Genomic DNA, 26,479 nt, shown 5'->3' on the forward strand with positions numbered 1-26,479 from the left:
CCTTCCTCAGGCTGTAAACACGAGGCAAGTTATTCTAGAGGGGAAACACACAACTCCTCTACAGGACAAGAAGGCTCAGTTTGAGCAAAGCCATAATATTCAAGTTAATCCACAGACGAAACGTCTGCCAACCCACCTGAAAAAACACAGTGGAGGATCAAGTGAGTGTAACACAGTTCATTTGTTAGTAATGTTTCAGATATAAAGAGGAGGGGGGGTACGGTTGCAGGAGTTATGATTCATAGGCTAGAGATACACAAATATACTGTACCTTCTTGAGGTCAGTCTTCTCTCTGAACTTCTTCTGGTGCCGAGCTGAAGGGTCTGTCTGTGTGCATGAGTGTGTGTCTGTGTGTGTGTGTGTGTGTGTGTGTGTGTGTGTGTGTGTGTGTGTATGTGTGTGTGTGTGTGTGTGTGTGTGTGTGTGTGTGTGTGTATATATATATATATATATATATATGTGTGTGTGTGTGTGTGTGTGTGTGTGCAGGCAGTAGCCTTGCCTGACACTCTGGTGCACTGGCTCTCTCTTTCCCCAGCCCCACGGTGCAGTCAGCGAGACAAGTTCTGCCACGCTCTTATCAGTCACACTGGCTGCTATCTCTCTCCCCTTCCCGTTAGCCTCTTGATATGCTCTCTCTCCAGCACTGGGGATATTATTCATGCCACTGAAGAGGAAAAAGAGGGATCTCTTGCTTCTGCTCCAGAGAGGCTGCAGTGAGCCACAGCTCCTCCTGCAGGTGGACCAAGGACTAAAACATACAGAACATACAGACTATACTGTACATGCACTGCACACAACTCTGCACGCACAACATACACTGCACTTAACACAATACTTGGCCTTTGCACTCTTACTTTAAAATCAAGAGAACTCAAATAAACAAGACATTAAGATGAAAATTGGAATAAGTGTAATTGCTGATGTTTTAAGGCAGGTGCATGTAAAGGCTCAGTAAAAACAGGTTTGAATCCAAAAGCACAAGTCCAAGACCAGGCCGGTAACATGAAAGGTTCAAGTTTACTCCAGGTTTAAAACCTAATATACCTAATATAAAAAATTATATATATAATATTAAAAAAAGCCAGGCAGGCAGGGGAGATGAGGCAAACGTATCCAACAGGGAGTCAGGCTAGAGAGCAAGAGTCTAAAAGGCAGGCAGAGGGGTCATAAAAGGCAAACCGTTTGGACAAAGAAGCACAATAGATAATCTGGCGGGGAATGAATGGAAGTGGGCTGCTGTACTGGGCTGATGAGGAAGAGGAAGTAGATGTGTATGTGGGCAGGAGAGCTCAGGTGATGGGGAATGGTGGGAACACAGGGGTTACTGCAAAGCAGGTGGGAGTGGCGGGATCTGAAATGTCAGCAGACTAAGTACTTGGCTGACATTGTGACAGTGAAGTCCATTTGAGGCCTATATCGTCTATTCTAGGGTGTGTCTTCAGCTGCCTACATTTGCAACCCGTGCATTTACAGAATTAAATGTGTGGGAATTTTTATATTTTACAGCAGCTGGAATAATAAAAGACCTGAACGCACCACCTTGGTGAAATTATATTGTTCATCTGTTAAGTAGAGCCACTCCTTAAACAGCGTGATAATAACATTTCTGTGGCCAAGCGCTTTAACCTCTCATTAATCTAAATAAGATGTGTTTGTTGCCTCTCTCAGCTTCCACACACATTGGAGGCACTAGATACCATTTGTTTAAATAGATGTCGCAGGTGTCTCACTAGGATATTATCTAATAGGTTGGGAGAGATTGGTTTTGTTTTCAGCGCTGCACCGCGGGAGTCAGAGGTGCAAAGCTTTCTCCTGAGGCAGAGTGGGGAGGGATAAACTGTTCCCATGACAACCTGACAGCATGGAGCCCTTGAAGCTTTGTCATGTGATGTTTGAGATCTCAAGGAAGGGACTCTGTGATTATTTATCACATCTATAAGTACTATGTGGCAACGTTTTGGCTTTTCTACTTTTATATCTTTTTTTAATTATGCAACATTATTAATAATCATATGCTTATTTTAATACTGTCATAGTGAATACTGTTAGTCACCTTTTTTTCTGCCATTCCCTGTAGAGATGTAGTCTGACAGCACATAATTGTATTGTAATTATATGAAAAATATTGGACTCTTTCAAACTAAATTTTAAATTACAGTAAGCATTAAATAGTGTAACTTTATCATGAAATACTTCATTTTTAATGATGTCGTAATCTGAACTGACCCAGTGGCCTACAAAAAGAAAGAAAACTATATGGTATGTACTGGTCTTCAAGACTACTATACATTATGATTATATACATATTCAGACATTCCCATGTGGTCTGTTAGTGAAAAATGATTTCTAGAATTCCTGGCAGTCAGTTGTCTAAGCACAGGCTTACAGCGGAGGCCAGTGTACAAGCGTATTTGATGTGGGTCTATGGGCTTGGAGCAGACCACTGAACTGGTTCCTGTGAATGCAGTTGGACAATGAGGGTTGTTTATTTAGGTGGCAGTGTGGCTGTAGAAATAACTGGGAACTTTAACCCAGGCATCCCAGAAAGGCCCATGACAGACGCTTGGTGTCCTTACAGGACCTGTACGAATAAAAAATATATGTTTATTCCATTTTTTGACTAAGCTTTTTATAAAAACAACTAAAAGCAAAAAAAAAGATAATATTTCTCACGGTATAATAATTTTTTTAATGGCTACATTTTTGGAAGATTCCTGATTTAGAGTGCAAAACACAAATTAATATTACACACAGTGGTCTCAACTGGTGTTCTCATTTGCTTTATGAACTGTTATTTCTGGTAACCAAATGGTCATCATCCTCAATTACAGTGTGTTTGCAAAATTGTTGTCATAAACCAAAAAGTAACTTTTTTATTTTAATTTTTATTATCTGCTTGTCATGCAGACTGTATAGATATATCATCAAAGCATACAATATAAAATATTTCCATTATTTATATATGTACACAGACAGTTCTATAAACTTTCTCCCAGTTGTAATCCCTAACATTTGTGATTGTAAAGTCCTTTTGTCATTTTATAATTTGTAGTTTCACATCTTAAACTATCAAATGCTTGGTGCGGATAGTTAGCCATGACATGAATCATTTTTGAGGACAGTGTTGTTTTCTAGCGGAGAGGCCATAAAAACCTCTGCCGCTTGAACCTTTTTGATCACGGCATTTCTTCTTCTTTGGACTTCACGCTCTTCTCTTCCACATCTTCAATTTTCTCCCCGTCGTCTACATTTTCTTCCCTAAATCAGACATGTTGGGTTAGAAAATGACTATATTGTAATTACATCGAACTTTTACTTGGCTACAGTATTTGTCTTTCTTTACTAAAGACTGCAGGGCAAGCTCAGAAAATTATGTAATGTAATATGACCAAACCACATGAAGTCCTTGGCTCTCCAGCACCAGTGCTATTCACAGTAGTGGATGAACAAAACATAAAAATTCTCACTCTGCATATCTGCTGTGAATGTCGTTCTCAGTGCTGTGATTCTCGTCTGTATCCTCCTCGGATCTGGATGATGTTCCTTCAACTGCTTCTCCATTTTCTTCAACAAATAGCTCTTTCAGGCCAGCTTTCTTCAGATTATTCCTGTATGTCTGCTCGGCGTGAGCCTTTGCATTTTTCTGTCAGTAAAATAAACTCAAAGTTATGCTGGAGGGGGCACGTCATTTACAATGTGATGTCATCTTCTCAGCTTACTATGTCACTCACCTGTTTCACCTGTTCAAACAAATAAGGGCGTTCGCTAACTCGTGCCTTCATGTACCGCAACTCCCTCATGTATTCTTTCATCCTTTGTTGGTCAGCCTCCCTTCATGTCAGAGAAGATTATAGTTTGAGCTACTGCGGCAGGCATATGTGGTTGTTGTGATGTAAGTTGCAAAAGTTACAATATTGGAGAATGAACGGCCTCACTTGACCAGTACTCACCGATGGTGCTGTAGTTTGTGATTACACACTTCTTCCAAGCTGCTGTGTGGGTCCAGCAACTTCGCATGGAGTGTGACTGTCTTCTTCATGGCCTGGGACCTCATTTGGTACTTCCTCAACCAGTCAACGCTCTCTTGATTCTTGCTATCCCTCATCTCCATTGACTTTCTGTGAAGGTACAAATATTCTGCATGTCACAGGATTTAAATGTTTAGTGTGTAGAAACTATAAAGAGGAAAAATCCATACTCATGCCAAAATAATCCAAGTTACCTGATGGCCATACAGCGCTTCCGTGCAGCATCTGTGATGTATGTGGGGAGTGTGTCTGCAGACAGTGATGTTAAGGCCCCAAGTGACTTGCTTCTGCTGAGATTACTTATTTGTGGTACCTGTAGATAAGGGGGAAATATATACAATATATATATATATATATATATATATATATATATGTAAAATGTAATTTTCAGTTTTTGTTTGTATCAATAATTACTGTGAGAACAAACAATTCAAACACTTTAGACAAAAAGACAAAATGACAAATTAATTGGTGAATTAACAATAGCTTTAGGACTACATAGTTTGATGTCTATACTTATAGAATAATGTGTTTTTGTTTGGTTTTATTTTGTTCCCCCCCCCTTGACAAACCACACAGTAAAAATCTGTTTCTGTAGTTATACATGTATTAACTATGAAGAAATGTTGTATAATTACCTATGTGATGTTAATCTACAAATAATGTAACTATGTATCTACAGTAGCTTCTTTACGTGCCACACCTTCAAGAAAGCTAGATAGATAGATAGATAGATAGATAGATAGATAGATAGATAGATAGAGAGATAGAGAGATAGATAGATCAGAGGAATGTGCACAAAAATGTCTGACATGGTTCATAAAATAGATCTCTGGTGATTGTATAATTTTGGGCAGAGCCAGAAAATATATGAAAGGAAGACAGGAAGGAACTTTCACTGATCACAAGGTTCATTCTACCGCTTTGGATTAGTGTAAATTACTGTTATGCTTATTTCTACTAGTACTCTGTAATGCCCTCCTGTGAATCATCCACCCAGACAAATTTCTATGAAAATACTATATATAGGGATTGTCTTGTAAAATATGTATTTAATCCCATTAAAAAAAAAAGCTGTAGAAATGGCGCTTGAATTTAACTTGATAAATTATGAGGTGGAGAAAGTTTGAAATACAACTGTTGAAGGGAGGAAATATTCCCTCTCTAAAGAGGGCCCACTGTACATATTTTACATAGCTTTACAGTTCCACAACTGAGGGGACTGGTCTGAACGGCCTAAAAAAATAACAAATAAGCCACACAAGAACTTAACCCATACAATAAATCTTTCACCATCAAAGAAAATACTCCACAATATCCAGAATAGAAAGTCAAATGTGACCAGGTCAAAGTCATTTGTCACATTATGAAATAAACACTTCTGAATGTTGAAGGACCACAGGAACACACGATGGAGTATTGTACAGTCGGCAAACACTGTAGGGTAAACATCTGTTCTTATTAGGCCAGTTATTCTACATCTGGTGCAATCATAGTGATATGGACTTTTTTAAACGAGCAAGGATTTAGGCAATCAGAACTGTTCGTCATCTAAAACATTAGAGTCTTTAAGGAAGGCTAGTGGTTTCTTATCAGCCTTAAAAAAAAGAAAAAGAGAAGAGTATCTTGACAAACTTGACAAAGTGGTGGGTGGATATGTCACTAGTCATGCATCAAACAGAGAGTGTAATGTAAAACTAAAATGTGAAGCCATCTGGGCGATTGTCATCCTTCCTCGAGAGACACTGGCTCTTCAAGACAGGCATTTTTCTTTTATTTTATTCATATAATATTTTGGCAAATATTGGTAATTAATTCTTAGACCTCTGCCTACCATAGTTAGGGAGGGAATTAAGGAAATACATATACACAAAATCAAAGCATAAAATTCAAAACAACAGAAACTAAACCAAAAATGATATCATATTCTGAGAATTACTGCACTGAAATGAATAAATGCATAATAGCAACTAAAAAATATAAACAAACAGGTGTGCAGTAAAGAAAAGCATTTACCTGTGCATTTTCAGAGCTCATCCTACTTTGCCTTGCAGGGAGCGCTGATGTCCTCAGATAGAAGGGCTGACATTTTATCACATCTTTATTCTGTGTTTTTCTAAGCGCCTCTGTCTGCAAAGCTTTGTGCAGCCTGCTGAAATCAGGGACATGCTGGATGATTTTTGGCTGGAAGCTAGGTCTCTCATACAGGAAGCCCAACCTTTCTTTCCTGGTGCGCTCGGCAGTGCGAAGTTTCGGGCTGCCAGACACAGTAGGATTCTTGTCTGAGTAGGGACTTGTCTGCAAAAGCTCCTGGTCTGCACAGAATCACAATAAGGTACAGTAGAGGATGAAGTCATGTCACTGCATAAAGTGTATCAGACGTACTGTTTACGTGCTTCCAATGTGACATTATAGAAATTAGGTGTGTATCATTGTATTTTAAATACATTTATAACACTTATTGTACAAAACAAAGCACTGTTTGTGTATAGGCTGCTGAGAAGCCAACATTGAATTGCTCTGTACATCTACACTGTTTCATTCCATTTTAAATAATGTAAGGCACCCCTTTGTGACATCACCACATCATTTAAAATTTAATTTAATTAATTAATTTATTTTATTTTATTTTAGTAGCATAACAAGTAAAATAACATGTATTTGTAATATTGTCTAATGTTGATCAGGAAGTCTTGTTTTACAGCACAGTTATCTTATAACTACTGACTATACCAGTGGTTTTCAACGTGTCAGGACTAAAGGGGTCCAAGAAAAATCTGAAGGGTTAGGAGATGATTAACATGTTGGGAAAGAAAAAGAAGAAAATAATTATTAATATACAAACTGCTTATTTAACTTTTTTTTTTTTAATCTTTGACTTTTTCTTGTGAAATCTAAGTGAGTGGTACCAAGGAAACTCTTTGGTTGAACTACACACAACTCACTGATATATATGCAACTTGTGATAGGGGTCACAAATAGCTATTGCCTGGCTAGAAAGGGTCACAAGCCAAAGTAAAGTTGGGAACCAGTGGCCTTTATACTGTTCTAAGATGGCCGTTTATAAATTGACACATAAAGTTATGTTACAAAGAATCTGATCTCTCCATATTTTCACATCAATTACAACTATTATACCAAACACTAGCCAGCATCCTTCCATCAGAAATGGAAACCCACCTTTCAGCTCAGAATCTGGCGAGTCTTTTACCTCTTTATGAGGAGGTTTCCTTACAGTAGCAGCCTTGTTTTTCTGATCATGTGAGACTTGGTTTAACATTGCTGTAAGCTTCTCCCTTTTCTCCTTTTCTCTCTCCTGGAAGCGGAAAGGTCTTTGAATGGAGAGCAAGAAGTCCCTCCTGTGCTCACAGCCCTGCTTTCTCTCCTTTTCTCTCAGTTCCATCATCTCCTGATAGATGGGTTGAATGACATGGCTGGGCACTGGGAGAGCACGGAACTTCCTTTGACACTCAGCCTTGGCCTCCTCCTCTTTGCTCACCTCTGTTGTTTTAGATAAAGCTAACCGCTCACAATGTTGAGTCCTGGCAGGAGTCAGCGTGGAAGCCCTGACTGAACAATTCTTCCAGTTTGAAGTTACCAAGGCTGGAGAAAATGACTTAGATCTCTCTTTCTGTCTGACATGGTGCAAAGTCTCTTTGTCTGAGGTGAGGGCAGATGTAGAGGTGGATCTCCTCATTCCCATATGTCTGAAAAAAACAGTAAAGATCTTTAAGAAAATAGATATCTCATAATCATGACAAAACATAAAAGACATTTGATGAAACCTACATGGCCTGATGTTTCAGTTCATTTCTATCACCGGACTTTCTGTCTACATTCATTGACAGTAGAGAGTTCTGATGAATCCTCTTCTCAAGCTCCTCTTGTTGTCTCTTTTCTGTCTCCTGCAGCTGCTGCCTGAGGGCCTGACTCAGGGCTTTCAGCTGCTGCTGAAGCATTAACTCTGATCTGAGTCCATCTTCCAGCAAGGTCTCTAGCTTCGGCATTTTTCTCTGGCCTATGACACAAACAAAAGCTATGAAAGGTTACCTTATTCCTGTAAACAAAAAGTTGTTCTCTTCTGAGTTAGTGCTGAAATGCCTAATTAATTCATCTAAATTATTTGTTTATCAATGGAAATTTAATTCACAAAAAAAAAGTATTATAGTGTATAATTCCAACACAAAGTTTTACACAAAATAATAAAATGTGATCTTTGACAAAATAAGACACATTCCATGATGCCAATACTTTCAATAACCTTTTAAAACATGGGCATACACATCAAAACACACACATCCACAATGACAGAAAACTTTACATAAACATTACTCACTAAGTTCACATTGTCCAATTATTTGATCTCTGTACATTTTCTTAAATATAACAGTTTAACAACATTTTAAATAGAGCAGAAATGCAAGGATGACAGAAAATTGGCAACAATTTTCATAATTATTTGTTCATTTATGTCATTTTCTATGAAGAAATGCCAACATTCTCTAGTTCTTAAACTTGAATATATGTTGTAGTTGTTTGTTGTTTCTTTTTGTAAATTGAACATATTTGGGTTTGGACCATTGGGTAGAGCAAATCATGCAGTTAAATATGTCACCACTGGCAACTGTAATGGACATTTTTCACTATTTTCTTTTTTGTATTTCTATTTTGTAGACCAAACCATCAATTTGAGTTTATTCGAGAAAATAATGAATAAAAAATGAAATAACTTTTAGTTGCAGCTCTACTATTAAATCGTAAGTATTTTCTGTTCTTAATTTTATATCATAAATAATTAAATGTCTGGGTTTCAGACTGTTGTTTTGGACAGGACAAGTAATTTAAAGATGTCCCATTTAATGGGCATTTTTCACTACGGTATTTTCTAACATTTTACAACATAACATAACTGTTATGTTTAAAAAAAAAAAAAATAATAATAATAATAATAAATTAATCGAAATGATTCATCAATAAGATTAAAAGAAAATCGTCAGTTTTGTATTTAATGCTAGCTAGCTAGCTAGCTACACCACACATCAAACTTGCTGACAACTTCACCTCCAGTCTGTGTAAACCGGTTACCATGGTAACCACACCTCTGCGCCCTCAACATAACGTTAGCTTTAAAGACGATTTAGGGACATTTATATTTAGCTGTAGCTAAGCTAAATTCTATACGTATTTATATTATACTTATATACAAACCTGCATTGTACTTTCTGCCACTTAAAGCACATAATAAAACAATTAAAGTAATAATGAGTCGCCAACCTGGTAAAAGATGAGTTTTAGGTAGTGTTTCTTGACGTCGAATCGTCTTCCAAACTCGTAACGTAACGTTAGCGTTATATCTCCGCTAATGAGGTCTGTGCAAGAAATAACAGAGTATTTCACCTGAAACGAAGCAAGTACATTACTTAGCTACACTCACTCCTCCGTTTTGGTAGCATTAGCACTGTTTGTGGACAGAAGCAGCAACGGTCAGCCGCGACAGACGTCTTCTGTGATTGGACACGAAACCCGGAAGTACTTCCTCTGGAGCGCTTGTGTACACAACATGGCTGGATTACAGAAGGGACACAGCTGCTGTTATTAGGACACATTCAAGGGTCTGTCTGTCTGTCTGTTTGTCTGAGTGTCATATGACAGCATCGAGACTTCAAAGTAGGACCGGTTTTCGTTTTTCATGCGAGGCTTGTCCCATTTGAAGACAAAGTGAAGACAGAATCATGCATAAGCTCACAAGGGCGACGCTGGCCTTTAACGGACTTGGCCGGTGTTTAATTGCAGACAAGCATTTATCTGCTATACAAATCACCAGCCGAGGATTAGTGAGCGCAGAACATGGGGACGATTCTGGCAAGAATGATGTTTATGATGTTATTATATCCGGGGGAGGAATGGTTGGATCTGCAATGGCATGTTCCCTAGGTGAGTGACACCCTCACCTAAGTTACCACCTTTTGACGTGTGACTTCAGCTATTATTAACCAGTCAGATTTAAATTTAAAAAAATAGTGTAATCAGGAGCTAAGACTTGTGATAATTACTCCAAAAGCTACTATAATCTATAATATATAAAAGACTCAATCCTATATGTGCTGCAATTTTTATACAATATTTACATAATTTTTATGACAGGTATGGATCCAAACTTGGAGGGTAGGAAGATTCTTTTGCTTGAAGCAGGCAACAAGAAAGTGATGGACAAGGTCCCAGAAAACTACAGCATCAGAGTCAGCTCCATCAGTCCAGGATCCGCCACCATCCTCAGTGGTACAGTATACACAACCTGACACACAATCACTGTCAAATGGTTTATAACATTTTTTGTTGTTGTGTTCTTGTTGAAAGACTTTGGACATTTAAAAAGGGAAGTCACCGTAGACAGAAATAATAAAAAAAAAAAAAATAAGTGTTATTTCTGTGGTGACTACCTTTCTTTCTGTAAGAAGCTTGTGGTGTTAGACTTATAAATGGCTCCAACAAGGTAAGCAAGGGATCAGACATTGTCCAGTCGCCTCGGCTAAGAAGGGATCATATCTGACTTTATTTGTCCCCCCCCCCTATAACTTTAGCTTGATGAAACCTGTTCCATGTCCTGAATTTGCCATCTCAGGTCTAGAATCCATTAAAAATAGCAAAAGACCATCAGTCCAGACCTGTGGCAAGGCAAGGCAGCTTTATTTGTATAGCACATTTCAGCAACAGGGCAATTCAAAGTGCTTTACATGAAAACAGATAAAAAAATTAAAAAACGATTTACATGAAAACAGATTAAAAAATTAAAAACAGATAAAATACGAGAAAAAAAAAAAGTTACAGTGCAGTATAAGAAATTAAACACTGAAGAGCAGTTAAAACAGTTAAATATATAAAAGCAGATAAAATAACTTTCCAGGACTCAGTGATCCATTTTTTGGAAAGCCAAAGCTTTTTGACCAATATGACAGATATCTCAAGCAGTCCGGTCCATATTTTCTAACCATCTCACCCACTATGGGTCCAGATGCGTTGCACAGCTTTGAGGTTTCATTCCCCATATTTACAGAAGCTTTTCTTGAGTATACTCTTATCATTTTCATTTAGTTATTTCAGCTTTCGGGCTACCTGTAATGTGCTGGCGCATATAAATACTGTTTTACACACGTACTTCTCAACAATGAACCATATGACAGTTTACAAAGACAAATACAGATTCATTTTCAAGTGTTCAGCAAAGATTGTTATTTTCTCACCTACCATCCTCAACTCTCACTCCTGACACATAAGTTCTTCCACGTTTATCCTGATTCAGGTCTTAAAATAACGTCAAATACAGGATGTGGTCAACTAACAAGTTCAGTGATTAATGCATGGACAATTGCAGTCTCCCTAAATCTACTGGGGACATCTCCCCCAGTAGATCATGCATTACAATTAGTCTGGGAAAACCTTGACGAACTTCCGGCAAATTTGAGATTTGCTCTGCAAGTCAGTCTGGCCAAGAGCCCATTCAAGCCCATTTCCAATTTTTCCAAATCAAGGCACCAATCACAACCGTTGAGGCGGGCTTTACACGATGACGATAGCGCAGCGACGGCGAGCAGCTTTTTGTTTACATTCAACATGACGGCCACTGAAGCGCAGCAACCCGTTGATGTCGCTGTCGCTGCTACATCACCCGGATCGTTGGTCTGATTGGTTGAAGGACTATCCAACGCCCAGAGGCATTTGAGCGGTGTCCGTTGGTGATGCCCCTTTGGAAATGAGCTGTGAATGAAGCTTGCCCAGACCCTTCTCAACCAGGCTACATTACAATAGTTTCAGTAGATAGAGAGGCTAAAGCTTTGCTTAACATCTCAAAGAACACTGCTCTCTTGCATTATTTGTGTACCGTTTATTGACTTCATAGTGTTTAGCCCTGTGTCTGATCAGAGACTTTGACACTGAAATGTCAATAGAGAATTTGATCGGAATGCATTGATTTGAAACACTGTGCTTGGCTGTGTCCTTATTGGTTCCCACTGGCACCCACACAAAAAGTAAAAGGCAAGAACTTGTCTCTTGCTTATGGAACACTGCCTTCACAAAATTGTCATACTTGACTGCATATCATTAACAGTAACTTTACATGATGTTTTAAATTCTAATTCTATTGTTTTTGAAGATAATTAGATACGATATTGCCCTCTACCACTTTTAAGACGTTTTATTAAATGAATGGGCTTTAACTCATAAAATCCACCCAATTCATATTTTAACTTTGTATAATTACAGTTATTTGTAAAACCTGGGCATATATTGTTGCAAATAAAGGGATTAACATGCATGCACAACTGGACTGGCTATTAAAACAAAGAACAGAGGAGCTCAGGTTACAACACACACAGAGGGAGTGTGACTTCATTCTCTGCTCAGGACGCCATTACTCCACTACATCTGTACCTTGCAAAAAGTTTGTTGCTGCTATATTACTGCTATGAATATCGAGTACAGAACCTTTAAATCAGTATTGTAATTGTTTTGAAATGTTTTTGTGCACACACAGGTATTGGAGCATGGGAGCACATCACAAATATGAGGTGCAAGCCCTATAAAAAGATGCAGGTATGTTGATCTTTAGCTCACTATTACATTAAGTTGCTTTTCTAAATCTGTGCAACACAAGGATTCAGCAACTGCCATCGTACTGCGATGTCAAAGGTTCATAAAAGTCTAATTTCAAGATAGACAAAAGAGCCTACTGCAGTACGGATCTCCCCAAATCCTTCTGCTACACAACGTTTTTCTTCATATGTCCCCCAGACTTTCTAATTTACAGGCATACTGTATGTATTTCTGTCATCCATCAATCACAGGACCATACAATTTGTGGAGAGAAAAATCTGTGACTCTCAGCTTCTACTCAGTCATTTAGCTTAATGAACAAGCATCACAATACTGTATCATATAATCATGTATATGGTATGTAATTGCTCACATAAAAATGGCTGGAAACAAGGGTTTCATGTAACATGCATTTTGTTCATTCCTTTGTGAAATGTATGCCTTTTCAATAGCTTCGCAGGATTTGTGGCACAAGGAATGCTAAAGAACACAAGGTATATTTAAAAAAGGCTATCTCCTGGCATCTTAAAGTACTGGATGGCTCTTTGACCATGCACGTTTTATTTATTAAAGCCATGTTTTCAATGAAGAGTAAATCATTTTGACGTTTTCAAATTGGTACTCCCCACATCTTATAATTATGAAGATTCATGTGAACAACGGGAAGAAGATGAAAGATAAGGAGAGTGGTTGTTTGCTGCAGAGTGAACCCGCTTTACGGCTGTGGGTGCAGGCTCAGTCCCTCTTGTAAGATGTGGTCGGTGTGTACCAAACACCCGACCGCAGGTTTTCTCTCTGGGCCTAAGATGTCATCATGCAGTGCCTTACAGTGATTATGGTAGTGTACCTCTCCCATTATACCTTCACTCTGCTACCACTGTTTTGGCTTGTTTGCCCGTAGAATCTCAGTCATATCACCAATTGCACTGAAAAGTATGTACTGCAGGTCAGCTTTAAAAAACATTCTTTCCATGAAGTTAAATGCTCTTCCACCTGAAATGTCCATTAACCATTGAGGGTTTAGATTTGACAACAGAAGGCACACAGAGTTTTTGGCATCAAGGCGTCATTTTGCCCACATTTTTCTCGAAAAAGCTGCAAGGAAGTGTATTGTTTAGTATATAGTAACTGATTCTACCTCAGCACTGCATCTTTTCACCCCGCATTAAACAAAGCCAAAACAATTTTTGGGCTGGTTTAGTAAATCTTTCTTCCCAACCACTTATCACAAGTTGCAAACCTACTGCCATTAGTGGTTTTCTGTAGGGTATATCCCCCTACTTTATGGCAAGTTGGAAAAAAGTAGTGCAGCAGCATATTACTGCAGAATGATGGGTTTTGTCACCATAGTTACAACCCAGGAGAGGATTAACCTTGTACAAACACTTTTCACCCCCGCATGTTTAACTCAAACAGTACTTTCAGGGTTGGAATTACAGTAACCTAAAACTATATCTTATTCTGTCAGTTTTGGTTGTGGATAAATGTCGCTCTTTATGTTCACAAACATGTCATTTGTTATTTGTGTTTTAAAGAGAATGTTTGTAAAAAAAAAATTAAAAAAAAATCCACATCACAAATGTCCAGAGAGCTGCATTAAGCTGCCGACCAACCAGATGGGTGTTGGTGACCCTCATCGCTCTGGGCTTGATGTATGTAGGCTGTGCCAACCTCCAACAGCAGTTAACAACTTTGATGTGTTTAGCTCTATGACACGGCACTTCTCTGCCCAGCTATATATAGGGAGAGGGGATGCATTTAAGGATAGACTTGTAGACCGCAGGCATAATGAGTCTTTCATTTAGGTTTGGGATGCCTGCTCAGATGCCCTGATCACATTTGATAAGGAGAACCTGCAGGACGAGATGGCATACATCGTGGAGAACGACATCATTGTGGCTGCACTCACTAAACAGCTAGACAGCCTGTCCGGTAAGCACAGCACTTATGATTAAAACATGAAGCCCCACACAGTAAGCAGCAGTGCTCTGTAAGACCTCTTGATTCCTGTTCCATCTGCCTAATGGACGCCGAGTCTGGCAGCTAATGCCACCACATTTATTCCATCCTGTCCCCAGGTTTTGTTTATTTGTACTTTCTCCCCCGGTGACTGTTTTTAAAGACAGGTTAAACCCTTGGAGCCGCTCGTGTTTTTCCTGCAATTTCAATCAAATGCTCACATTTTGGGAACTGCAGGGCCCGGCACCCTCTGAGGACACGTGAAGTGGTCCAGTGACTTATTTAAAGCTGCCATGTGCTCCAAAGCTTTGCCACCTCTTAAGACACTAAAGCGCTGACAGTGCATAGGGCTGTATTGCCGTTGACAGTAGACCAACTTTTGTGAGGTACGCAAATAAAACTTAGCTCTGCTATGTGCTTGACAGTTAAAGTGGCATATTTATAAACAGTTTTCAACATTTTGCACCAAACAAAGGATGTGTGGTTGCAGCACGTTTTTGCCTCATGTGCCTCCCGTTTGTCCGCTTCTCTCTCTCCTCTCATTTTAGCTGTGGTGTTGTTATGCTCAAGATGCAGTACATGAAAATTGTGCTCCGCACCAGCTGGTTTCAATGTAACCCTGCTCTCCAATCACTGGAAACCCATATTCGACATTCGTGTTCAGGAACCAGTAGCCGTTCTGTGGATGGGTCCCAAGTCGGCATGAGCCAGCGTAGCTCAGGATCCTTTCATGTTTGGGATGTCCAGCTGCTGATATTTTAGGAAGAGGGGCCGTTTAATGTGCAGCATGTGCAAAGTGTGGCGTGGTGTTCTTGTAGATAAACACTATTAGTTTGGGCAATGTTGCAGGCCAAGAGCATTAAGAAGATTGTCAAATGTAAGCTGTTGCAGCTAAAGTGTGCCAGGAAGGCAAACCAGTGTTTTATATGGCAGTTTATAGATCTTCCACTGTTTTGGCTGCAGGGAAACCATCCTAAGTAGCAAAGCATTGATTTAGTTTTAAGAATCACTGCTTTTTCTTTTCTGCTGCCTTTGTAGTAACCAGTTTTATGTCCTTGTTGTCTGTCAGATAACGTGCAAGTCAAGTACAGGTCTAAGGTGGTGAAGTATGCGTGGCCCCTGCCCCACCAGGCAGCAGACTCCATCCCATGGGTCAAGGTCACGTTGGCGAGCGGTGAGACTGTTCAGACGAAGCTGTTGGTCAGTTTGATTCTGTCATCACAAACTGTAGTTTTTCATCTGTTCTTGTCCTTTTTGTTTTTTTTACCGTTTCCCTTTTGCTCATCTGTTTTGCAGATTGGTGCAGACGGACTAAACTCAATGGTAAGGCGGGAATTGGGGATACCCACAGTCAAGTGGAATTATGACCAATCTGCTGTGGTTGCTGTGCTGCACCTATCAGAGGTATATGTGTATTTACAATGTAGTATTTTTATTATGATAGTAATTTAAAATGTCACATCTGAGAACAATACACCCACCCAGAAGTACACTTTGTAATACCTTGTTTTTATGTGCAAGATATGTAATTAAAATGTATGCCATACAATGCATTGCCACAATACTTTAGTATAATATTCAATTGAATCTGATTTATGTGTTGGACAGCCCACAGAAAACAATGTCGCATGGCAAAGGTTCCTCCCAACAGGACCCATTGCAATGTTACCGGTAATATATCTGCATTATTTACTGCAGTATTTTTTTTTTTCCCCATATCCGTCTCATAAGTATTTGATAACGTTTTAACGACCATGCTCTGTGCACTGCAGCTGTCGGACACAGAGAGCTCTCTGGTGTGGTCAACCAGCCATCGGCTGGCAGAGGAGCTGCTGGAGCTGGATGAGGAGAGCTTTGTCGACGCTATCAACTCTGCCTTCGTGAGTCTTGCTCTAACCATTAAAGTGCTTGTGTTGTATTCATAGTCAGACTTTGCATCTGTCAGGAAGATGTTGGAACATTTCTGTATTTGTTTGCAGTGTGCTAAATGTGGCAGGGCTTCTCCATAGACTCACTAAGTGATGAACTGTTTTTTGTTACTCATACAAACAAAGTTGTCATTGTTTTGCCAAACTTTATACATGAGTAATATTTCAAGTAAATGATATCCAATCTATCCATTTCTATAATGTTTGGAGAAACTCCTTTTTCCCAAGCTGGCTATTTTTACTGCTGATGGACGGGGCACCACGGTTGAGTCACGATTGGTTTCAGGCCTGGTTTGCTAATTAAACCTGTGGTCTCCCAGTGTCGACCATTACTGCATGTAATGTTTTTTTAAACAGAGCTAATTCAACTGCATAGCCTGGCCGGCATCTTCTTTTAATTAGCCCAGCTCCCAAAGCCCTGCCAAACCAGTTAGTTAGGGAGGGACCTGGAGTTCAGCTTTGCTCCTATGTCAGCTAATTTCTTTGTCCACTCAAAGGGATGATGTCTGTTTTCTCTCTCTTTTTGGTAATTTTTCTTTCTCTGTGAATATGTCTCTGTCTTTTTGCCTGTCTGTGTGTGCCCTAACAGTGGCGTAATGAGAACCAGTCAGAGCTGATTGAGACGGCTGGCTCTCTGTTCCGCGGCGCCCTGTCGGTCATCATGCCGTCTGCAGGTTCACCTCGACAGCTTCCCCCAAGTGTGGCAGGGATCGGCCCAAAGACCAGAGTCATGTTTCCTCTGGGCATCGGCCATGCATCAGAGTACATCAGGCACCGCGTAGCTCTCATTGGGTAAGATAGTCATAATGAAAGTAATGGCCTACACATTCAAACAAAATACAGATTGAAAATGTCCTAAAACTCACCTTGTCAAACAGGCTTTTGAGCTGTTTGTTGTTGCCTCAACTAATGTTTTGCTTCTTGCTCTTGCACTGTGCATTAAAATACAGCAGCATGCTGTGAGTGGAATGTGTATGGACAGAGAGGGATATGTTTGTCTTCGTAGGGATGCAGCCCATCGTGTCCATCCTCTGGCAGGTCAGGGAGCCAACCTGGGCTTTGGGGATGTGGCTTGCCTAACACAGCTCGTGAGCCAGGCAGCCTTTGACGGGAAGGACCTGGGTTAGTGAGAACTCTAAACAGACACAAGCACTGCAACTATAGCACAGTGGTTTCCCATAAGCTCTTTTCCATAGCCCCAACTCAAACGCATGCTGTTGACCTGAATTATAAAAAGCATCAGCTTTTCCGGCAACATTTATTTAATGTTTTTTCTGTTCATTCTGCCAAGAACTATATGTAAGTTGCTTTCCCTATTAAAAAAATGTAATCCTGTTATGAGATATTGTGTTTCTTTTTTTCCACTGTTAAATGTTCTGAAGTCAAAATAGCACCAGTGTATTGACTTAATGCTGAAAACATATGACAGATCTACACAAGCTTAAACTATAGCCTGATTTCTTAACCCATCAGTCTTTGTTTGTTTGTACAGGAGCGATGCAGCACCTGTTACAATATGAAACTGAACGCCAGCGACACAATCTGCCCATGATGGCTGCCATTGACCTCATGAAACGTCTTTACTCCACTAACGCCGCTCCCGCTGTCCTCCTACGCACCTTCGGTCTGCAGGCCACCAACATGCTCCCAGCACTAAAAGTAAGCGCCCTCTCTTCTAGCCTCTACGTCCAAACATATCCTCCTGCACATCCCAGTGAACCTGGCCATCACTCAGATAACATCAACCACCTGTCAAACCTAAGCTCCACCTCCACTCTGACCCCACCCTCCACCCTTTTTTCTGAATACACGGAGCTTTACTTAAGCGGTGTCTATAATTTCCAGGGTTCTGAACCTACTACTATGGCATCTAAGTTTAGCCCCAAATTTAGTGTTACCAAAAGTGTGTGGGTGGGGTGCAGGGCTGGCCCTTGGGCAGCGGACAGCGGTGTTGGCCTGTGTTTTCACACCCCTTTTATTACCGACCACTCATGTGAAATGGCTTTATTCCCTACTAAGTGATTCAGACCAACACAACTGTAACTGGTTGTAAAGGCAGTTCACTGTTAACAAAAGTTAAACGTGACATTTTTTCCATATTAAATGTTGTGAGTTCACTGGTTTACAGGTCTTGTATAGAGGTCTGCAGTGCCACGCACTTGTAACAGGCTTTTAGTAAGCATGATTCAAAGATTGCAGCTTTTCTGAGTTGATGTCTCCTTTTGCCTCTGCAGGAGCAGATCGTGGCATTTGCAAGCAAGTGATGCATTCGTCATGCTAGGTCGTTGGTGGATCTTCAGAGACTGTAAAGCTTTAAAAGGCTGTAAAAATTGTGAATGTAAAAAAAATAATTAGAAGAATAAAGATATATTTTACTCCTTTGTGATTTTTGTTCTTGTGTTTGCTTTGTTGCTAAACAAATCCACATAGAACACGACATTGCAGCTGTCCCGAGCATATCGTAACCAATCAATGATATCCAAGATGTACATTTCTCAGATATGATATGAAGATATGTGAAGCACTTCATTCTCAGATGGAGGGAACAGTATGCAGACTGTGTAGTCATAAATCCAATGTATGCACAGTTTGATAAAAGCATTATAAGCTCAATTAAAAGATGAAATTATTTTTTACATAGGTAACTAGGTACTAGAACACCCTGTAGAATTTTATTACAAGTAGTCCGTGGATATAAAAAAGTATAAATACACAAAGTACATTTTTCATGTTTTATTAAAACATACATGTGTAGTATACACTTATTTCACTGGATTTAATAAAAACAGCAATTTACATATTGTCAGTCATCAGGTTATTCATATTGATGAATATACAGGCATTTCTGAGCAGCTGTGCAGCATAAAGTTTTTGCGATGTAAAAGCAGTTTCCTGTCAAAAGATTTCACTAATAAAAGTTTACATTATATATATATATATATATATATACAGCAGTAGTTATTTAAACTTGTTGAATACTGAAAAGACAGCAAAGGCATGGTTTAAAGAGCAGTTACACAGAAAGTTCAAAAGTTAATATTGGATGAGTATAATTAAAATACTCTACATTAGATAGTTATTTAAATATTTGTACAGTTCACAAGAAAACAGAATTCAATATTACCAATCTTTTTTGAGCCACAGCAACAAATGGAGGAGTCAGATTTCATAATTTCTGTTTACATTTTTGCTGTATCTAATGGCTGTAAATTACGTTGTTGGATGCTCTCACTTGATGAGAGGTCTTTCTATCTCTAGTCTAAAATAGAGTTCCTAGGGCACCTGCAATTTAGCCATGCTTGATAAGGTCTTTTCCACTTTAGACAAAACAAAAAATAATGGCTGGACTTTAAAACTACAGACATTAACCTCACATGCAACCGCTATACAACACATCCTGTGAGGGGCATCTCTTTCTCTCTCTCTCAGCGCTCTCTTTGCCCCCCTCAGTCATGGTGAATATGTACAACTCTTTAGTCGACATCAAAGCAACTGATCACATCTTAGCAACAATATCTGCAATTAAAGTGTTATGTGCAAAGTTGAAGAAAAAGAGCTGTATGGTTGTCGACAGCTCTTTTTCCAATGATGGCTAGGGGCAAATGAATTAGGGTTCCGTAAAAGTATTTACTGCTAGAATGAAAAGAACATTGATTTACAAGCATTTAAGACAATTATGGTTGCACTTCCAGCAACTAGTCTCTAAATATATTCCACTGTACTGTACAGTGCACACCAGGACCACAGTAACCACCAAATACCATGACTGGTTGTATTGCTTCTAAACTACCCTCTACACACTTAACAGGTAGGTGAGAAAGTCATTTCAGATCAGACACCCATGTGGAATCAAAAATGTAAACGTTTTACAAAAATAAAGTCAGCCCACAAGTTATGAGCTCAACATACAGTAGAAATAGCTGGCCTTATAAAAATATAGTGATTTCTTTCTTTCAACAGTTCTCAGAGTGTTCGCCGGGTGCTGAGGTTGAGGAAAAGAGGAGGAGTGTAGTGGATGAGGAAGCATGGTGGGACCAGGTGTGTCTGTGAGGGGACGGGCTGATCGAGGATGGACAGAGGACGGGAAGCCCCACAGTGACAGACTGTCCCTCTCAGTGCAGGCTGCAGTGACAGCGAGCTGTCCTTAGTGGATGTTGAGGTTTCTGAAGAAGTCAAAGGTTGCCCCCAGGGCCCAGCTTGTCTCCACGTTGTTCACTTTCTTGGCTAGCTGTTAAACAGAGTGACAGGATCATTAAAACCACAAAGAAACCAACTCCTACACTTACTGTCATTGATTTGAAAAATACAAGGTTTAAGTCTTGTAAAATTTTGTTTGTGTGAATGTATGAAGGTTTTGTCATGTAGCTTTTCATATTTTTGTATCTCTTTGACTCCCACTCTCCACAGTAACCTGACCCTGATTTGCTTACCTGCAGCACAGTGCTGTCCTTGAAGCCAAAACCCTCCTTTAGCAGACAAGTGATATATGTCATATCCATGCAGAGGAAGGGGCTGATAGCACGGTACTTGGTCATTTTGTTGCACACTGCAAACACAAAAAGCCACACGTTACAGACATGACATTAACACAGGTTTCACATAACACTGACAAAAAAAGCATTTGACGGAGACACCTTGTTGCATCATATAATGGAGTCACGTTCCATGTTTTAGCAACAAACAAAAAAACATATTTTCTAACCCCTGTGTTACATGATTAAAAGATGACCTTTCTGTTTTGTTTGGCTGAATAAACAGGGAGGTGCGAGAACGGCTGAGGGTCAGCACAAGGCTGCGGGTGGGTGGCAGTGTTAAACAGCCTAGTACACAGTTTGTGTGTTTCAGTATGTGTCAGCCCCCAGGTGGTGTGTGGCTGTCAGGTGCCCTCCTGCCTGGGCCAGACAGACATCTCCAGCTCAGCTGCCAGCCCAGCCTGAGCCAGACTTGTGACAGTGTTCTCACAACACAAACAGCCTTACATAACACATCAACTCGTTCCTACTTGCTATAAATCTGGTTTTACATGGGCATTGCAAGTGTCACACACTTGAGCTGATAAGCATGGTGTGTATTGGTGAGACATACTAAAACATTGTATAGTGATGTTAACATGTATTTACTCTATAATAAACTACATTGGGTTTATAATCCATGTCCAAAACACATTTTAGCAAATAATCGGTTACATTTTACTGTTGTAATAAATTATTTTTTGACAAGATAAGCTGTGCCAATTTGGAGCAATTGTACCAAGTGTTTGGACACAAACAAGTTTCAGTGCTTTTTTTCTGTTTAGACTGTGTTGCATGAGGTTTCAGTGGTTAGAGGACTGATATATATAACTTGTAAGATTGTTGGTCTCATACACATTCATGTATGCAACCCTAGAGAAGATAACATGTAACTCTTACCTTCCTTTGCTCTCTTCTTAAAATCCCTGACTTCAAGTGCACCACCTCGACTGCCATCTGTGCAGAAAAAACAAACATGCAATTTGAATACCTATTTTGTACAAAAGATGATAATCATCATAAAAGATAATGGCACTGGAAGGTGACTCTTGGGTCTGTGTCCACTCACCAATGAGGCCGGACTCCACAGCTCTGTCGAAGTAGTAGGAGAAGGCGTAGAAGACACTGCTGCCCTTCACCTCATAAGGCTGGTCCACTACTCCTTTGATGACCTTCATAACCTCATAGTAGCACAGCTTATATCCTGCATAGCCTGAAGAGAGAGTAGTTTTGACAAAGAATTACTTAACTAATATTGAAAATTGTGGAGTAAACAATGAGGTAAAGGTGCTTGGAGGCAGCAGTGGTTGGAATGCAATTGTCAGTTTGAGGTTAGAAGGGGTTGAAGCTGGGGGCTCACCAGATAATATGCAAGGGAAGCCCCAGAAGGACAAGTTTCACACAGCCCCATGGGTATGGTTGAATCAGTTGTGCCGGCAAAACCATGTGCTGACAAGAGCAGCAGTTAGTGCGGCCCTGTTGGGCTGTCTATTTTTACCACATAATTGTGAGCGGTCCAGATCAAGCCGCTCGTTACACACAAAAAATAACAACTCAGGGACAAGCCCAGCATCTTTTGGCTACTTGACTGTGGTATGGGAGTGACTGCCTTATTTGTGAAGTTAACTGACAGTTTTCGTTTCGTTTAAATACATGGTTGACTGCAGTATAATTGTTCAAGAGGGAAGACAGAGAGAGAGAGGATGACAAAACATGCGTTTGGCGCCAAGGTTACAGAAACTTCAGCGGATAAATGTTCTCATGAGAGACTGTATTGTACTGTACTCTATTGTGTTCCAGAGTTGAGAAAGGAATGCACGGATTGCTGCATCCAAGGCACTGGGAAGGCAATCAAAACCTCAGGGTGCTTTCATCTTACCGTCTGGAATTCCGCTAACTTTGTAGGTGGTTCCTCCAAAAGTCACATCTTCTCTGAACTTTTTCGGGAGGCAGGAACTAGTGAAGACTTTCCAATCTAGACCTGGGAAAACAAAAACAAGAACAGATTGTCATGTTCCAGTGAATGCATTTATGAAAGAATGACACAGAGTGCAAATACTGTAGAGAGGTGATAAAAAGGTACTAGATACCCTACCATCAGCTCCTAGTGCTCCAAGAGTTGCCAGTCGAGCCGCGTACAGTCCATTTCCAAGGTAGCTATGTGATGGTGACATACAATTATGTTATGTTTTTAGATAGATATGTGTGTTTTACTCTACAGAATACTGATATGTGAGTTTTCATGGGCAAAATGTAATCAATAAACAACAAAGCATCTTCTTTGTCTGTTATTTACCTGTGTGTGTAGAGTTGATATGTATGGTCAAAGAGGTTGAAGTTAGCAATGTAACTGGGGGGAGCAGACTCAATCGTTTTCTGATGGATAAACAAAACATGTTTAGTAGTGTATTCATAGTAGGACCTTTTTAAACACTTGTTTACCACAAACAAATATTTAATTTACCTTTGACCTGGGAAGGAATGTGATCTGTGTAGATCCTCCACCCAAATCCAGGATACCCACAGTCTTCCTTGTGTTGGAGTACAAGTGACCTATGGAAAATAAGCTCAAAGTTAAACAGGATAAGGTGCTATCCATCATCAGTGCAACAAACAGAACATACTGTGTAATTGTGTGGCTTACCAGTTTCAGTTAGAATGTCTTTCTTTTAAAAACACTACTGTCAGAATGATGCATGCTTACAGAGCATGTCTTTCCCCCACCAAGAGGGAAAATACCTTTTTGATTTGAAGCTTAAGGTTGTTGTTTAAAATACATTTCATGGAGCCATAGCTGTGTGAAAAACGTGAGGAAATATTGCTTGTTTTTGCAACCTGTTTGAGGCTAGTGATTCAAGCTCATAACCTCAGACAGGAGACAAGAGTCTTTCCCTGCTGGGCTTCTGTGTACACTGGAGCCTCAGATATGAGCCTCCTGACCACTAACACCACCATAGCAAAACACAAGCAATGTCTTACCTGTAAGGAAGTTCACTGTGACCCAGGCGAGGACTCCTAAAACAGCACATGGGTGAAAATGTCTGCATTAGTGAAAACCTGAGAAGTGATTACAACTGACCTATGCTACGTTTTCACATTTGAATGTGTTCAAGCACAAAGAATAAACGTAGAACTGAAGATGACTTTTAGTTCAGCTCTACTTCATTATGCTGATATTAAAGTAGCAGAGTTGGTGTAACTAACATGCAGGATTGCTGACCAGCCCAGGTAATTTCAATTGTCTCAGATGTTGTTATTGCACTCATAAAGTGAGGATAATGAATGGCACACACTGCATGATGAAACATAACATAGTGAGGGTGGCTTAATGAGTGATGTGGAGGATCACACTAAATTATTGGGCGTGGGGCAACAACTCACACTGGCTTATTTATTTGTCTTAGTGAGGTAGTACCTCTTGTAAAAAAAAAATATGAGAGCAGCATTGTTTGATGATTGAGGCAATTAAAGCACCTGGTTAGACAATATCTGTCAAAAATAAAACAAATAAAAATCTTGTGTTTTGTATACTATATATAGTACAAATTGGTTACACGGCATTGGAAGATAGCCTACCTTCTTTTGCTCCATTCATGATTGAAACACTGTTGTTTGGCACAAAGAAAGGGGACTCATCAAATACCTCTTGCACCTGTGGAATAGATTTATCACCATTTCATTACAATTATCTACTGGATATGTGTTCAAACAATACAACGATAATGTACTACACCCAAATATTCTGCTATTGTCAGGATATAGCCTATTCAGATTTTGGTTCTGTTTTAGAGTGACAGATAACTCAACCACAAGCATGGCTGGAACAGTAGCCTGGATTTAATACTTTAAATGACAAATATGGTTACTCCACACAACCCCACAACAGCTGTTTTTTGCAACATGATAGCTAACAAATGGGCAGACATGCTGCCTTTTTTTCAGTGACACTTGTAAGCACTTAGTGGTTTCTCATCCCGCTCCTTGGTGGGACGGGTGGTGTTTGTGCCAAACTGTCTGAGGGCAGAGAGAAAGAACATGCCTCACCTCCTTCAGAAGAGCGTTGGCCTTGTCTTCAGGCAGCAGACGAAGACCGGCTGTGGCCTTCAGGACCACCGGGGTCCTCTTCCACTCCTCCTCTGGCACTGTCTTCTTGGCAATCTTCAGCAACTGTCGGATGGTGTTGCCACCCTGAGGAAGAGATGGCAATCAGTTACAGGCAGCATAATCATCAGAAGGAGAGACGTTTTATAATCAAGCTAAGAAATTACTTCAGTGGCAAAGTCTTGAAAAACATCATAAATCAAAGGTAGGTAGATACAGCAGACAGGAGTGGGCAGTAGTGACAGCATCAGCAGGAGGCATTTTTGTAATTACACAGTGTTTACATCACATGAACCCAACCCAAAGAAAATCCCAGTGGTTTGCAGACAGTAAACAACTCCCTAATATACCTGATAATTATTAATAATAATAAGTGATGGTGTAAACATGCATACATACCTCCTCTGGGTTGTCCTTATAAGCAGACAGTCCAGGCTTTACTGCATGGTACATTTCATTGTCCAGAACTGGCAGCTCAACTAAAAAAAGAAGTCAGTGTCAGTGAACACATCATAAACCAGTGTGCAGTTATATTTCTGGGATAAAACAGAAACTCAAGTAAATGTAATTGCATAGTTTTTTATTTACAACTCATGATATTTAGACTGTAGCACTTCACCTATATCCTGATTCCGTTTTACAGGTCTGCTTCCTACACAGTTGAGTCAGACAGGCAAATTAAAAGTCTACTTCAGCTACTTTTAGAAGCTGTAGGCTATTACCCATGCACTCTGCCGGTAACAGCAAGCAGACAGAGTGGGAGCCAGCAGCATGTGTAAAGACCTACTATTGGTTTAGAGCTAGAGAGAAAGAAAGTAGTGCACTTACCAGGGTCTTTCTGGATGAACTTATATATGTGGATCCTGCTGCCTGTGCTCCCAGCGTCAAACATGATCCCGTAGAAAACCCGGCTCGTGTTGACAGGGGAGGAGGCTTCAGGCACCGGCTGGTAAACCTCAGGTAGGTGGTAAGGCTCAGGTGCAGGATGCACGACTTCGGGCACCGGGTGGAAAGCCTCTGGTATGGGGTGGATAACTTCCGGTGCCGGGTGGAACACTTCGGGGATTTTGGGGTAGGTCGGCACGCCAGGCTGCGGGACTTCAGGCTCCGGGTTGGAGACCTCAGGGAGGAGGTTTTCCGCGTTGGCAGAGTGCTCCCGGTAGCGGTAGAAGTGGGGGACGTAGCGGTGGTGCCGGTAGTAAGTCGCCTCCGCTAAGAGGCTCCCAGCCAGAAGCCATACGGATAAAGTGAGGAGGAGGCTCGGCATGGTCATTGTTTTCACAGCGAGAAGAGACAGGAGTAAAAAAGGAGAGCTGAGGTGAAGGTGGATGCTGGAGTCAAAGATTAACAGGGGCC

The 26,479-nt window shown here is 40.2% G+C and overlaps 3 protein-coding genes across 3 annotated transcripts; 1 reads left to right on the forward strand and 2 right to left on the reverse strand.

Moving 5' to 3' along the window:
* Positions 1 to 2,809: 2,809 nt before the first annotated feature.
* fam161b (FAM161 centrosomal protein B) lies at positions 2,810 to 9,638 on the reverse strand. Its single transcript, XM_078277828.1, is given in 12 exon segments — positions 2,810 to 3,262; positions 3,472 to 3,647; positions 3,736 to 3,835; positions 3,955 to 4,122; positions 4,227 to 4,345; positions 6,049 to 6,347; positions 7,213 to 7,739; positions 7,822 to 8,056; positions 9,461 to 9,525; positions 9,527 to 9,552; positions 9,554 to 9,584; positions 9,586 to 9,638. Coding segments are annotated over 12 exon segments (1,881 nt in total). The 3' UTR covers positions 2,810 to 3,180.
* Positions 9,571 to 18,897, forward strand: coq6 (coenzyme Q6 monooxygenase). Its single transcript, XM_078277829.1, has 12 exons — positions 9,571 to 9,966; positions 10,177 to 10,311; positions 12,566 to 12,624; positions 14,430 to 14,556; positions 15,653 to 15,783; positions 15,880 to 15,987; positions 16,192 to 16,254; positions 16,356 to 16,463; positions 17,101 to 17,303; positions 17,518 to 17,633; positions 18,004 to 18,170; positions 18,746 to 18,897. The coding sequence occupies exons 1-12, from the start codon at positions 9,765 to 9,767 to the stop codon at positions 18,773 to 18,775; spliced, it is 1,449 nt and encodes a 482-aa protein (XP_078133955.1). The 5' UTR covers positions 9,571 to 9,764; the 3' UTR covers positions 18,776 to 18,897.
* A 613-nt stretch (positions 18,898 to 19,510) lies between these two features.
* Positions 19,511 to 26,479, reverse strand: entpd5a (ectonucleoside triphosphate diphosphohydrolase 5a). The gene is made up of 13 exons (XM_078277493.1): positions 25,952 to 26,479; positions 25,523 to 25,602; positions 25,067 to 25,210; positions 24,599 to 24,674; positions 24,002 to 24,037; positions 23,487 to 23,575; positions 23,319 to 23,398; positions 23,118 to 23,179; positions 22,902 to 23,003; positions 22,092 to 22,235; positions 21,923 to 21,979; positions 20,942 to 21,057; positions 19,511 to 20,739 (listed from the first exon to the last, which is right to left on the reverse strand). The coding sequence occupies exons 1-13, from the start codon at positions 26,394 to 26,396 to the stop codon at positions 20,656 to 20,658; spliced, it is 1,515 nt and encodes a 504-aa protein (XP_078133619.1). The 5' UTR covers positions 26,397 to 26,479; the 3' UTR covers positions 19,511 to 20,655.

The sequence above is a fragment of the Sander vitreus genome, chromosome 20, assembly GCF_031162955.1.
Source record: "Sander vitreus isolate 19-12246 chromosome 20, sanVit1, whole genome shotgun sequence".
In the NCBI taxonomy this organism is placed as follows: domain Eukaryota; kingdom Metazoa; phylum Chordata; class Actinopteri; order Perciformes; family Percidae; genus Sander; species Sander vitreus.

Excerpts from the sequence above, each read along its gene's own strand:
- coq6 (XM_078277829.1), top strand. The coding sequence starts at position 9,765 with ATGCATAAGCTCACAAGGGCGACGCTGGCCTTTAACGGACTTGGCCGG. Across the intron at positions 10,312-12,565 it reads ATCCGCCACCATCCTCAGTG|GTATTGGAGCATGGGAGCAC; the intron begins GTACAGTATACA and ends GTGCACACACAG. Across the intron at positions 14,557-15,652 it reads ACAGCTAGACAGCCTGTCCG|ATAACGTGCAAGTCAAGTAC; the intron begins GTAAGCACAGCA and ends GTTGTCTGTCAG.
- entpd5a (XM_078277493.1), bottom strand. The coding sequence starts at position 26,396 with ATGACCATGCCGAGCCTCCTCCTCACTTTATCCGTATGGCTTCTGGCT. Across the intron at positions 25,603-25,951 it reads GTTCATCCAGAAAGACCCTG|TTGAGCTGCCAGTTCTGGAC; the intron begins GTAAGTGCACTA and ends TTCTTTTTTTAG. Across the intron at positions 25,211-25,522 it reads ATAAGGACAACCCAGAGGAG|GGTGGCAACACCATCCGACA; the intron begins GTATGTATGCAT and ends TCTCTTCCTCAG.